The following is a 14,558-nucleotide window of genomic DNA, read 5'->3' on the forward strand; positions in this document are numbered from 1 at the left end:
GTTCTAGAGGACCAATCACATCAGCATACACCCGCTGAAATGCTCTGTTGACTCCGGTCTTCTTCTTGCTCACACCTGCAAGAGAAACTAGGTTAGGCACTGATGAATTACATTCCATGTAATCACTTTGTGCAAAAGTCAACAAATATAGTCCATCCTTCTGTTTGGCAGAAAGATATAACTCTCCATCTTTGTAGATCTCGCAGCTCTCAGCATCGTAGGACAGTTTCAGTCCTCTCTTTGCAATCTGCGAAACACTCAGCAGATTGAACTTTAATTCAGGAACCAAGTAAACATTGTTTATTGTCAAGTCCAGACTCTTAAGATAGACAGTCCCCACGCCGGCCGCTTCTAGCTCCTGACCATTGGCCTGTGTCACAGTGAAGCTTTGCTTCTTAAACGTTGAAAAGAGTCCTTTGTGTGGAGACATATGAACTGTCGCTGCAGTGTCGATAATAAACGCGTTCCCAACATCTGGCGTGGTTCCTTTCGCCATCAAAGCCTTTGCAGGTTCCACCATAGGCTTGGTACGACCTTTGCCTGACGCCTCAGGCTTTGCTGAGCGGCCCTTCGCTCCTTTTGGCTGACGTGGCTTCTTACAGTTCCGCTGAAGATGCCCAGCCTGTCCACAACTGTAACACTGGACAACATTCAAAGCTACAGCATCCTTTCCAGTAGCCTCATCGGTGGGGGAATTAGAACTCCGTTCCTCCCTCCCCCTGTCCTTTTCTTCCAGTGCAGCATGCCGGCTGTGTTCATCTAGAACCACGGCACTCAGGGGCACTCCCCCCTTCTTGGCATCCATGCTGAATCCAAGGGTCAGCTTTACGCTCAATCTCAAGCCAGCTTTCACTTTCCAAGCCAGTAAACCTCCAAAAGTCTTTGTTTACTGCTTCACTGGCAGGCTTGCCTTTGGGCTGTTTTTTCAAAACCCTTGCACAGCTGCGCCGAAACACTTTCGATTTCCCAGGCTCTTTTTTAGGCCACTCAGTAACTGGCAGACGTTGCCTAGCAACCTGCTCAGGACGGAATTCCTTATCTAAACCACAGGAATTTCTGGTATGCAAGCTTGCCCTCAGAGCTTGTTTTTCTCAAACGCAGCTCTTCCTTGTGAACCAGAAAATAAGCCTTTCTGCGTTCATTTTTTCTAGCCCGAAATGCAGCATACCTTGTGAGCATACACTCCTCTCGGTGTCCAGCTGTCTGTTTCAGCTTCTGGCTGCAGGCAGACGCTTTTCTTTATCTCCTTAGGTGCAGAGGATGGCAACGATTCATCGACCTCTCACCTCTCATGCAGATTCTCATAGATCGAAACCATCCTCTGCTACCAGTTGTCGGGATTTCAAGCCAAAAGCCAGAGCCTCCAGCTCTTCTCTTAGTCCAGAGGAATTTGGCCACCCTCCAGGTGCCCGGCTTGAATCCTTGTTTACCTCCCCTGCCAGCGCCTGCCGGCAAGATCAAGGGAGGTCTCTTCGGCGATTCTCCTCAACGTGAAGGAGAACACACCACCACTCCTCCCCCAGGGAGGGGGAATGAGACAGACAGAAATATATCTACATGTCTTTATTTCTGTCTTTCAGCAGTACAGAGAAAACATGTCTGCACACTCTGCTTCCCCACTGCAGAGAGAGAATAAACTCCTCCCATGTACTTCCAGTACAGGGTCATGTGCTGCTCTGAGGTAACATCCGGCTCTCAGAGCACTTTACAGACAGTCCCAGTTTCCCACGGGACAATCCAATAACATCAGTTTCCTGTTTACCATTCCAGCCACCTGGTGCTTGCTTCTGCATTGCTCCTTTTTCGTAACAGCATTCACATTTGCTTCTAAAAGTGTTTATTATGCGGGATGGCTGAGGAGTTCAGGAGCAGGACTTGGGAATATGAGTCAGGCACAATCCTAAGGGGGAAATTGACTAACCATTTTGCCCTAAAAATAATGAATATTTAACAAGAAGTGCCAACGAAAGAAGAGTGGCAGATGAAAATGATGGAATTTGCAGAACTGGCGAAGCTGACGGGAAAAATCTGAAACCAGCATGATCAAGTATTCCAAAACATAGCTGTCAACTTTTCCCTTTTCTTGTGAGGAATCCTATTTGGAATAAGGGAATTTCCCTTAAAAAATGGAAAACATTGGAGTAAATTTATACAATATTTGAAAGATCATTGTAAGCAATTGACAACACTAGTAGAGATATCTGAAGACTTGTAATGAGAAACTTTTTACCTTTCTATATTTATTTAAACTGTGAGGTATTTTGTAATGAGTTATATTAGAACTGGAAAATATATAAAATGCTCTGATATAAAGATTATTTTTGAAAGCCATGAGGCGGGAGGGAACGAAGTTGGCAGGCTCTAAAGAGCCAAACATGTAAAGTGGATAATAATGATGTGATTATGTATGTTTAAATGGAAAATTAATGAAAAAAAATTTAAAAAATAAAAATAAAAATAATGAACATTTGTGCTGCCCATTTCCCCCACTGATTTATCCTCCCACAACTTACAGCCTGAGTCTCTTCAGTTTCAGTTGTATTTAAGTGTTCTGCTGTGATTTGAGGGTCTTTTTTCTACAATGAAGCGGGATATAAACTGTTATCAAATAAATGATGTTTTAGCTTCCACTATGATCCATGACGGGAGGGTGGGGGGCAGATGAGCAGTGGCATCCCCCCCACTGGTGCTGTGTTCAATGGGACAGGGGTCAGTGTGGTGTAGTGGTTAAGAGCGGTAGTCTCGTAATCTGGGGAACCGGGTTCGCATCTCCGCTCCTCCACATGCAGCTGCTGGGTGACCTTGGGCTAGTCACACTTCTATGAAGTCTCTCAGCCCCACTCACCTCACAGAGTGTTTGTTGTGGGGGAGGAAGGGAAAGGAGAATGTTAGCCGCTTTGAGACTCCTGAAGAGGAGTGAAAGGCGTGATATCAAATCCAAACTCTTCTTCTTCTTAAGCATATGCAGCGCTGGGGTGCAAAGATCCAGGCCACCCAGGTTGCCCAGTCCCAGGTGCACAGGAGGGCGGAGTCGGCTGGCCACCACAGCGTCTCACTGGCTCAGTTGCCCCCAAACTTGCAGTGCAGAGCCGCCCACAGCAGAAGAGCCCACCGACCGGCGGGCGGGTTCTTCCCTGGACTCAACTCTCGGGCCCCGGACTCTTGGCCTAGTGCCTCTGAGAGCCCGGCGCCCAGGTGCCCCGCACCCCTAGCACCTATGGGTAAGGCGGCCCTGACAGGGGTGGAGCAAGGCATCTGTGAGGTTGCAGAAGCTTGGGTTGGCGCCGTTGGTCTCCTTCAGGCTGCCACAGCCAGCCCAGGGTTCCCGTAACCTTGCCACCACTGCACCTCAAGCCTTTCCTAGCGAGCTCAGCACCTCTGGGAGATCTGTCCTGTTGTTCCATCCTCCTCATGCACCACTTCTGCCAGTTGTACGCACGCTGACATCTAATACGCCACTTTTTAATATCTCTGTATTGGACAGAACAATTTAGTCAGTGTGATGCCTTGATTTATTTCTGTTTGCAGTGACGACGTCAGGTCTGCTAATATAATTGCCGACGAAAACGACGTGGAGTGTCTTGTCATAGACAGAGAGTAAGTGGCATCTTTGTGACTTTGTGCTCCCCACGGTCAAACAGCTCTTAGCATTCTTCCTAATGTTTAGTCAGAATCTTCCTTTCTTGTCATATGAATCTATAGCTTCATGTCCTACCCTCTGGAGCATGGGGAGGCAAACTAAGGCCCGCGGGCCGGATCAGGCCCAATTGCCTTCTGGATCCGACCCATGGACGGTCTGGGAATCGCCACGTGGATCGCCAGCACGTGCGCGTTCTTTCCCTCCCTCTCCCTCTCACGGCGCTGCCGCCACAGCCTCCTCCTCCCTCCCTCCTCCTGGCTTCTCCCTGCCCTGCCTAGAGGAGGAAGGGGACTGGGCTTTGTTAGTGCCAGCAGCAGCAGCACCCAAGTGGCCACCATTTTAAGCAGCCCCTCTCCGGAGCCCTTTTGCGCATCGCTCATCATCCCGCCGCCAGCCCCTGCCACTCACAAGACACAGGTACGCAGCCACCGGGACTCCTGGTGCTCTTGCATCAATTTTTTTTCTTTCCAAAATATAGTCCGGCCCCCCACAAGGTCTGAGGGACAGTGGACCGGCCCCCTGCTGGAAAAGTTACTGACCCCTGCTCTGGAGCAACAGAAAACAAGCTCTCTCCATCTTGAAGATGGCTATCATGTCACCTCTCAGTCTTCTCTTCTCGGGGCACAATTAGCGCTGCTTCCATTCCACTGCAGTTTGGTTTCCGCTAAATATTTTGTTATTTGTCTGATATTTGATGTAAAGTGATGTAGCTTAGGTATCTTTTTACTTCAACGCAAATGAAACAGGAAAACAATTTTTTTAAAAAAAGTAAGTAACTACTTATTGTTTGAGAAAACAGCAACAACGATGCAAACAATTACAAACTGCACAGACTCGACTGATTTCCATTCCTGAGCACAGGTGAACACACAGACTGCAAGAATTTTCACTTCCGTTTCTGGTTTTCTTGCAATTCCACGACATCCCTACTAAAGGCGCAGAAAGTCCTGTTGTTCTTTGTAGGAGAGATTTAAACACATACTTCATACCTTTCAAAATCAGTGAAAATTAAGAGTCCAACAAAAGTTGATTCCTAGATCATATCCGAAATAAGTAACTTCCACTAAGTCCCTTTTCTCTCTCTGCCACCTCCTTCTCTCTCCTGCCTGTCCCAGACGCCCTGTTTACCAAACATCCATCCTGGTTTGTTTGCACAAAGTGTGGGCACATTTGAGGATGTCAGCTATTTACTGAACATTCATTCTCATTCGTTTGCGGGATGAGTTATATGATGTTGACTCAACCAAATGTTATCTCACTTTTTCCAATGCATTTTCCCACCCCTGTCCTTATCACAAAATGTTCAGGTTTGTTGCACAAGAGCACAAAATAGACTTTAATTCCACAACCTGAGTTTGCCAGTGTGCTAAATCATTCATGGGAGATGAGGTTTCCTAAAAGACTGCTTATCCACAAACTGCTCATTTCTTCAAATCAACTTTAATCGCACACCCTGAGTTTGCCAGTTCCATCTGAAAATAGCAACAGTTTGGAAACATCCCCATTCCATCCTCGTACCTCTCCGTGTCTGTCTGTCTGTCTGTCTGTCTGTCTGTCTGTCTGTCTGTCTGTCTATCTGTCTGTCTGTCTGTCTCTCTCTCTCTCTGTACCATCCTTTTTCTTTCTCTCTCTTTCTGACACACCCTTCTCTGCCTGTTTCTTGTCAAACCGCTCTTGTTTTCGCAGTCAGCAAATATAGGTTAATGAAGTTCCCTGCGGGCCACGCTACATAGTGTGGTGATGTGAGTTCAGCTTGGTGGGTCAGAAGTTGTGAAGGCCTGTCATAGAGTGTTAATTTCCTATAATTGTGCTCAGGCAGGTGCAATCAGGTTTTTTGTTTTGTTTTAATTGGTTTTTATTAAATATTTTCTTGTGTTACAAAAGCGAACAAATAAACAAGGAAAACGACGTCTCCATTTTCAATTAATGGAGTCTTTTTCACAGTTTGATTACATTTGGTACGAGACACTATTGTCATAGACACCATGCGGCTGTGGGGGAAAGAAAGTGGAGAGAGAGAGGTGTGGAGGGCTAATGTTATTTCATTCTATCACATAGTGTTTGTGTAGGGTTTTGTAATAGATGTAACTCCAGAACTAGCCCCATTAAATATCTCCCAGGACAACAACACACATACACATGACAAGGAGCTCATAGGTCACTTACTCTCAGCAGCTAGAAACATTATGTCAGGATACTGTGAGCTGGTTGCCCGGGAAAGCATAAAGACAAGGAAAAGTTTCTTACGGTCCTTTCTTATTTCAAACTTTACAGAGAGAGGCTCTAGAACCAAGCCTCTTGGATAATGGCGTTGTCCCAAGTGAATCTCCACCCCACCCCCGTCTCTCCCGCTTCCTCATTTGTCATCTTCACCACCTCCTCTATGGGTGCCGCTAAGTGGCCTCTGTCTTCGAGCTCTTCGCTCTCCTACTTTTAAGGCCCGCCAGGTTCTGGGAGATGGTGGGTCTGGAATGCTTTCTAGTGACAACATGTCAGCCAGCTGTTCTGGCTCGCCCACAATTTCCCAACTTTCCCCCTCATCTGCCTCTGAGCTGTGACCTCGCTCAAACCCCTGTTGTAAATCTATACTGCCTTCCTCCTCCTCCTCCTCCTCCCTAGAAGGGTCCGGATGGGGAGGCGGTCTCCACCATTTCTCCTCTGCCCAGTTCCTAACACATTACAACTAGACTCTGGAAGGTCCTATCAGGAGTGAACATAGACTGCTGGTACCAAAATGTATGGGAAACTCCCTTACTAGAACATTTAACCAACAAACTTAAACTAGCAAGCAAAGGAGGATGCCTTGACCCCGATGTGGCTCCCCTTTATAACATATACAGCACAACAAGACAATGTCATCCCCCATAACAGCACATGCATCAATATGACAACCAGGTTTTTCAGTGCCTGTGTGTATTGCGGCCTCATGCAGTGTTTGCCCATTGAAGCTGTTCCGTTCAAACACAGCAATTATCTCTGGGTGTTTTTATTCATTACCATATGTCTGGCTAATGAGATCTAAGTAGAAATCAAAGATACTTCTGTGGTATATTTAATTTTGGGGGGGGGGGGGACAAACAGACGAAAATGTGTTCTCGTCGCTCCTAGCAATGATCTTCCATGTTGGTTCATTCTTTTTGTTCTGCAGAACCTTCAATCAAACAGTTGGGACTTTTGAAGAACTCCAGGCATACCTTGCGGGTTATGTGGCTACCCTGGCTCGGGACGATGAAAAAAGACAAGCTCAGTAAGTCTCGCAGCTGATCCTTGAAACTGCATGGAAAGTAACCTCTTCAACACTCTGTAGGGTTGGTGGCACATATCTACATTACGACAGCAGACCTGCTAAAAGGGCATACAGACTGCAGCGCCTCCGATTTTGGACTCATGGGTGACCCAAGTTGCTGTGTTTTTTGTCTGTTTATTTATTTACTTTCGTTCAGCGTTTTCCAGCCACTTTCAAGTCAAACAAATCCACAAGCTAACTGAGACCTTGAAAATTCTTGCGGCATCTCAGATTTAGGGTGAAAGAGGAGAGCGCAAAATATGGTCTAAAGTTCAACATAAAAACAAACAAACGAAGATCATGGCCACTGGTCCCCTCACCTCATGGCAAATAGAAGGGGAAGAAATGGAGGCAGTGAGAGATTTTACTTTCTTGGGCTCCATGATCACTGCAGATGGTGACAGCAGTCACGAAATTAAAAGATGCCTGCCTCTTGGGAGAAAAGCAGTGACAAACCTAGACAGCATCTTAAAAAGCAGAGACATCACCTTGCCAACAAAGGTCCGTGTAGTTAAAGCTATGGTTTTCCCAGTAGTGATGTATGGAAGTGAGAGCTGGACCATAAAGAAGGCTGATCGCCAAAGAATTGATGCTTTTGAATTATGGTGCTGGAGGAGACTCTTGAGAGTCCCATGGACTGAAAGAAGATCAAACCTCTCCATTCTTAAGGAAATCAGCCCTGAGTGCTCACTGGAAGGACAGATCCTGAAGTTGAGGCTCCAATACTTTGGCCACCTCATGAGAAGAGAAGACTCCCTGGAAAAGACCCTGATGTTGGGAAAGATGGAGGGCACAAGGAGAAGGGGACGACAGAGGATGAGATGGTTGGACAGTGTTCTCAAAGCTACCAGCATGAGTTTGACCAAACTGTGGGAGGCAGTGGAAGACAGGAGTGCCTGGCGTGCTCTGGTCCATGGGGTCACGAAGAGTCGGACACGACTAAACAACAACAAGAGCATAGCATACAATAAGAGCATAGCAACAATAAGATCATAGCATAGAAGCATTTTGTTGTTTTCCAGCAAAGCTGCTCAGCGATTACATCTTCCAGTCCATCTATGCTTTTTGTTTTTTGTGGGGGTTTTTTAGTATTTCAGCTGTGTTGCCATAACATATGGTACCACTGTGAGTGTCACTGGGCAGGGGGATTCCAATGCTTTGGCCACAATCCAGAACCTTCCCCTAATTATTTTTTTAGTGTTCTATTCAGTTCTTTTGCATGCATGCTTTCCACTTTGCCTTTCTCATAAACGATAATAGGAAGCTCTTAAGCACAGCTGTTTAATTTTCCCCCCAGAAATTCCTAGCTGCATGGAGTCTTAACCCGGGCTGCATGCAATTTTAGCCATTCCAGCCCTGGTCCAAACTGACTTAGCCTGGCTCAGCCTGGGAACAACAGTTTGCTTTATAGCATCACTATATGTGCACCCTCACTGCAGACATAATGTCACTTTAAGTAAAATCTGAAGTGGGGTGCATTAATTGTCAAGGATGGTGGCTTCAAATGGACTCTATATGCTACTAGCACTGTATTTTTCCTTTTAGTGCCAATCAGATCCTTGGAAACACAAGCTCCAGTCACAGCAATATTAAGCAGTCTCAGTATCATTTTCATTTTGATCAGTTTTAATGGATTATCCGAAAGACCGTTAATGCAGAACAGGAATTAGTGGTCAAGTTGGAGAAATTACCATTGGCATTCTGACGAGAAATTATTTGGCCCTCACTTCATTACAATAAACCTACAAAAGGCCACTGAGAGAGGCAATAAAAGCAGATGGCTGTTCATCAAACAAATTGCCATTTCAGACCCGAGGTACCCAAACAGAGAGATTGCAATCAATATTTAATGCCTCATGAAATTCTGCCACTAAAAAGAGACTTTCAGCAGAACAGCAGGTGACAGCTGGAATTCATCTGCATGTATTTTTGACATGTGGAGGGGAACTCTCAAAACTTCATTAGAAAAAGATCGCATTCTGTTCCTGATCAAATCTTCCTTTAAAAAACAACAACACTATTTTCCTATTATTTATGCTAACTTTTCTCCTGTAAGAAGACATGGAATTCTTTTCTCCTTTTACATGCTGAAGACATTCTAATTCAAGGACACCAAAAATGCTGCAAGATGTTCTTAGGAAGTCTTCTCCTCTTGAGACACACCTGCCATCGTTACTTTGATGACTTATCCAGGACAAATAACACACAACGCCTTTCCTCTGAGCCAGGAAGCAGCCATCCTTCCTATCCACGCTGGTGGTTTCTTCTTAAAACTTCAGTGAGCTACGAAAAGGTCTTGAAACTGAGCTTGCAAAAACAACATAATTTAAATGAATTTGGGGGTTCTTTTCCTCTGCCAGCTCAGTCAGAAAAGGGCCATCTGTGAGCTCATTGCTCCAGGTGCTTGAGGAAAGATACCTTTGAAAGACGTGGGGGAACGTCGAAAACATTTTACAAAAAACATTATCAGACCACCGCAGCAATTCTCAGTTGCGCGCTCAGCGAGATTGAACTGAAGGGGGTGTTTTATTTCTTTTTAATGCAGAGTTTCTTCCTTGGAGCAGCTACCCAGCGACGTCTCTTTGGAGATGATACAGCTGAAAGAAAAAGTAACCCAGTTTCCTTCCTCCTGCCCATTTCAGAACCTGGAAATTGTTGCCACCCTGGGTGTTGGTGGATTCGGAAGAGTGGAACTTGTAAGAATTTGCCTTTTAAATGTTTTGACTGCCGCTTCTGATCTGAATGTTTTGCTGTGGATGATCTTGTACTTCCTAGGGCCTCAGGATTCCCATATTTTCAAGTGCATTCTCTAACGCAGGGGTTGGCAACCTAAGGACCGCGGGCCGGATCAGGCCCAATTGCCCTCTGGATCTGGCCCTCGGACGGTCCTGGAATCGCCGCTTGGATCGGCGTGATCGTTCGGGCTGTGCCATTTTTTTTGCAATTTTTTTGGGCGCCATTTTCCACACACACACACACACCGCAGCGGCGCCTCCTCCCTCCCTCCCTCCCTCCCTCCCTCCCTCCCTCCCTCCCTCCCTCCTGGCTTCTCCCCGCCCCACAGAGGAAGGGAGCTGGGCTTTGATTGGTGCCAGCAGCCAGCCAATCCGAAGCCTTGCTGCCCGCGTGCTGACTCACCACCTGCCCTCCAGCCTCTTCACCCATGGCTGCGCTGCAGGCATTGTGGCGGGTGCGTCGTGATGGCAGCGTCGCAGGGCTTTGGCTGGAGCTTGGCGTGTCATTGAGCACTTGCGAGAAACGGTAGCTCCTCTCCCATTCTCCCTAAGAGCTACCTTCCATTACACTAGTGATCAGCACATCTTGCAAGCTGCCAATGCTGGGGAAGGGGCAGCAGTTGGCTGGCTGGCGGATTCCTCCAAATATATAAACAGGCTAAGACTCATTGCAGTTAATTGGGTCAAACCAATCAATCATATCCCCCGCCACCCATTTCTAATGTTCAGGTTGTGATTGCCATTGCACAAGAGGGAGATACCAGCAGTGTGGGAATAGGGTTTCCAGAATGATAAAAACCTTTATGAATAAAATCCTAAGTAATTGGGGAGGGAGGGAAGAGAGCAAACTACCCAATGAGGACTGAGCGTGCTCAATGGCCAATAGAATGCTGAAAAGAAAAGAAAAGTAGGGAGTGGAATTGACTGGCTGGAATCTTGAATGGCAGCGTGTCATACTGCCACACTTTGTTGCAGTTCTCACGTGTTAAATCCTCAGGTCTAGTGGTTTTCCATAGCTTCATATTCTGTGGATGCTTGATCCTATAGCCCCCTCCCCCCGAATATTTTAGAGCAGGCATGTCCAAAGTCTGTTTTGGGGGCTTAATCCGGCGCGCCGGTTGGTTTAATCCAGCCCCTGTGGCAGTTTATTTCCTGGGGTAAAATCCCAAAAAAACCTCAACACCTTCAATCCTAAAAGAAGCTCAAGAACTTTGGTTGGCCCTTTGGCTGGTCCCCATGGCCCTTCACTTCAACAGATCTGGCCCTCTTTGAAAAAAGTTTGGACACCACTGTCTTAGACAAAACCGATCATATTGAAGGGCATTTTCCTCCAAAATTTTGTTAATTGTAGGGTTATAGCATATATGGACGAGATCCCCTTTCCTATCAACATAATTTCCATTATGGTCAGCACTTATCATTCTGTTCTGTGTACTCTGCAAAAAAATTGAGGGACCAGGGGAGGGTGGGAGCTTATGATCGTGTAGCCCTTTTAAACTGTTTTTTCCCCCCCTAATGTGAACTCAGGTGAAAGTGAAGAACGAGAACATAGCATTTGCCATGAAATGTATCAAGAAGAAACACATAGTGGATACCAAACAGCAGGAGCACATTCACTCTGAAAAGAAAATTCTAGAAGAAGCCTGCTCTCCCTTCATTGTGAAGTAAATTGCTTTCTCTGTTTTCTATTTAGCTTTAACCACTGTTATAGAAAATGACACAGCCCACGTATGCTTTAGCTTAATAATTTTCCAGCTTGCTCAGATGCTTGCATTTTATGGGAGGTTTTGCATTGTGTTATTATTTTTCCCTGGAAATTGTATTTTTAATAAACAAATTTGTTATTGTGTAAAACGTCCTGTGTGAGTTTTGCTCATAAAGGATAGCCTACAAATAATTTTAATTGACTGACTGATTTCCCTCCAATTCCCTTCAGAATGTACCGCACTTTCAAAGACAACAAATACGTTTACATGCTCTTGGAAGCCTGTCTTGGTGGTGAGCTGTGGAGTATCCTGAGAGACAGGTAATAATTTTTTTGTTTTCTACCTGAAGAATAACTTTTTTAAAAAAATGAGTTAGAAAGAAAGAAGCATGCCTTAAGATCCATGCTCAGTGGGGCTGTGTACAGACTACAGGTTTTTAGAAACTTAACAGGGCAATGTGAGTTATCTTTATTATTATTATTTTATTTTAATTTTATTATTATTACATTTGTATCCCACCCTGTGGAATGCCCTCCCATCAGATGTCAAACAGATTGACAACTATTTGACTTTTAGAAGACATCTCAAGGGAAGTTTTTGATGGTTGGAATTTTATTGTATTTTGTTGGGAGCACCCAGACAGATGGGTGGCATATTATTATTATTATTATTATTATTATTATTATTATTATTATTAACCTTTCCTCCAAGGAGCTGGCGAACATAGTTTCCGTCCTCCCCATTTTGTCCTCACATCAACCCTACGAAGTAGGTTAGGCTGAGAGTGAGTGACTGGCCCAACGTCACCCAGTGAGCTTCATGGCCATTTGAACCCTGGTCCTCCAGGTCCTAGTCCAACACTCTAACCGCTACACCACACAGCCCATGGGGAAGTTTCTCCTGTGGTCTCCAGACAAGGGGTTTTGCAATTACTAAAATGTTTCATAAACCTGCAAGAAGGGCCCCTTCAGACCTGTGTTTTGTTGCAGGTGCATTTTACAAGTTCTTGACACAATATTAATGTGTTAGTGTTGAATTTGTGCTGCTTTAGTTTGCTCTGCAGTGCTTCCCCAGTGCTAGCACATTATTGCTGTCCAGAGGGGCTAAAGGGTAACCAAAGTAGGAGAATCATAAAATCAGAGTTTGAAGGGACTTCCAGGATCATTTAGTCTAATGCAGGAATCTCAACTAAAGAATCCTTGACAGATGGCCGTTCAACCTCGGCTTAAAAATCTCCAATGAAGGAGATTAATACAGTGGTACCTTGGGTTACATACGCTTCAGGTTACAGACTCCGTTAACCCAGAAATATTGGTTCAGGTTAAGAACTTTGCTTCAGGATGAGAACAGAAATTGTGCTCCGGCGGCGCAGCGGCAGCGGGAGGCCCCATTAGCTAAAGTGGTGCTTCAGGTTAAGAACAGTTTCAGGTTAAGAACGGACCTCTGGAACAAATTAAGTACTTAACCCAAGGTACCACCGTATTTTGTTGGAAGCTGCCCAGAGTGGCTGGGGAAGTCCAGCCAGATGGTTGGGGTATAAATTAATAATAATAATAATAATAATAGCCTCCGGAAGGAGTCCATTCCCCTGTCGAACAGCTCTTGCTGTTGGGAACGTCTTCCAGATGCTTAGTCAGAATCTCCTTTCTTGCAACTTGAAGCCATTGGTTCGAATCCTACCCTCCAGAGCAGGAGAAAATACAAACCAGAACATTTCTGGCACAGTGGTACCTCGGGTTACAGACGCTTCAGGTTACAGACGCTTCAGGTTGCAGACTCCGCTAACCCAGAAATAGTACCTCGGGTTAAGAACTTTGCTTCAGGATGAGAACAGAAATCATGCAGCGACAGTGGGAGGCCCCATTAGCCAAAGTGGTACCTCAGGTTAAGAACAGTTTCAGGTTAAGAACGGACCTCCAGAACGAATTAAGTGGTACCACTGTATTAAGAAGTTGAATGATTTCAGCAGGAAGTTCTTCGATACAAACTTGACTGGTAATGAAGCAGTGTGACTGCCCCCAAACTTTTGCACACACAAATAGTATTGGAAGTGGTTTTGGGTATGACCACCCCTAAATAGCATCATGAGCACAAATAATAATAATAATAATAATAATAATAATAATAATAATAATAATAATAATTTATTATTTATACCCCGCCCATCTGGCTGGGCCTCCCCAGCCACTCTGGGCGGCTTCCATAAAAACCAAAAATACAGTAAAATATCACACGTTAAAAACTTCCCTGAACAGGGCTGCCTTAAGATGTCTTCTGAATGTCAGGTAGTTGTTTATCTCTTTGACATCTGCTGGAAGGGCATTCCACAGGGCGGGCGCCACTACCGAGAAGGCCCTCTGCCTGGTTCCCTGTAGCTTTGCTTCTCGCAATGAGGGAACCGCCAGAAGGCCCTCGGCGCTGGACCTCAACGTCCGGGCAGAATGATGGGGGTGGAGACGCTCCTTCAGGTATACTGGACCGAGGCCGTTTAGGGCTTTAAAGGTCAGCACCAACACTTTGAATTGTGCTCGGAAACGAACTGGGAGCCAATGTAGGTCTTTCAAGACCGGTGTTATATGGTCTCGGCGGCCGCCCCCAGTCACCAGTCTAGCTGCTGCATTCTGGATTAATTGTAGTTTCCGAGTCACCTTCAAAGGTAGCCCCACGTAGAGCGCATTGCAGTAATCCAAGCGGGAGATAACCAGAGCATGCACCACTCTGGCGAGACAGTCCGCAGGCAGATAGGGTCTCAGCCTACGTACCAGATGGAGCTGGTAAACAGCTGCCCTGGACACAGATTTGACCTGTGCCTCCATGGACAGCTGTGAGTCCAAAATGACTCCCAGGCTGCGCACCTGGTCCTTCAGGGGCACAGTTACCCCATTCAGGACCAGGGAATCCTCCACACCTGCCCGCCTCCTGTCCCCCAAAAACAGTACTTCTGTCTTGTCAGGATTCAACCTCAATCTGTTAGCCGCCATCCATCCTCCAACCGCCTCCAGACACTCACACAGGACCTTCACCGCCCTCACTGGTTCTGATTTAAAAGAGAGGTAGAGCTGGGTATCATCCGCATACTGATGAACACCCAGCCCAAACCTCCTGATGATCTCTCCCAGCGGCTGCATGTAAATGTTGAAAAGCATGGGGGAGAGGACAGAACCCTGAGGCACCCCACAAGTGAGAGCCCA

The 14,558-nt window shown here is 45.9% G+C and overlaps 1 protein-coding gene across 1 annotated transcript in view; it reads left to right on the plus strand.

Moving 5' to 3' along the window:
• PRKG2 (protein kinase cGMP-dependent 2) overlaps window positions 1-14,558 on the plus strand; it is a 70,991-nt gene that overhangs the window by 46,370 nt on the left and 10,063 nt on the right. The window contains exons 9-13 of the mRNA XM_053404311.1: window positions 3,529-3,597; window positions 6,789-6,887; window positions 9,472-9,622; window positions 11,189-11,325; window positions 11,598-11,687. Coding sequence (XP_053260286.1) covers window positions 3,529-3,597; window positions 6,789-6,887; window positions 9,472-9,622; window positions 11,189-11,325; window positions 11,598-11,687 — 546 coding nt within the window. The remainder of the gene's footprint in view (window positions 1-3,528; window positions 3,598-6,788; window positions 6,888-9,471; window positions 9,623-11,188; window positions 11,326-11,597; window positions 11,688-14,558) is intronic.

The sequence above is a fragment of the Podarcis raffonei genome, chromosome 9, assembly GCF_027172205.1.
Source record: "Podarcis raffonei isolate rPodRaf1 chromosome 9, rPodRaf1.pri, whole genome shotgun sequence".
NCBI classification, from domain to species: Eukaryota; Metazoa; Chordata; class Lepidosauria; order Squamata; family Lacertidae; genus Podarcis; species Podarcis raffonei.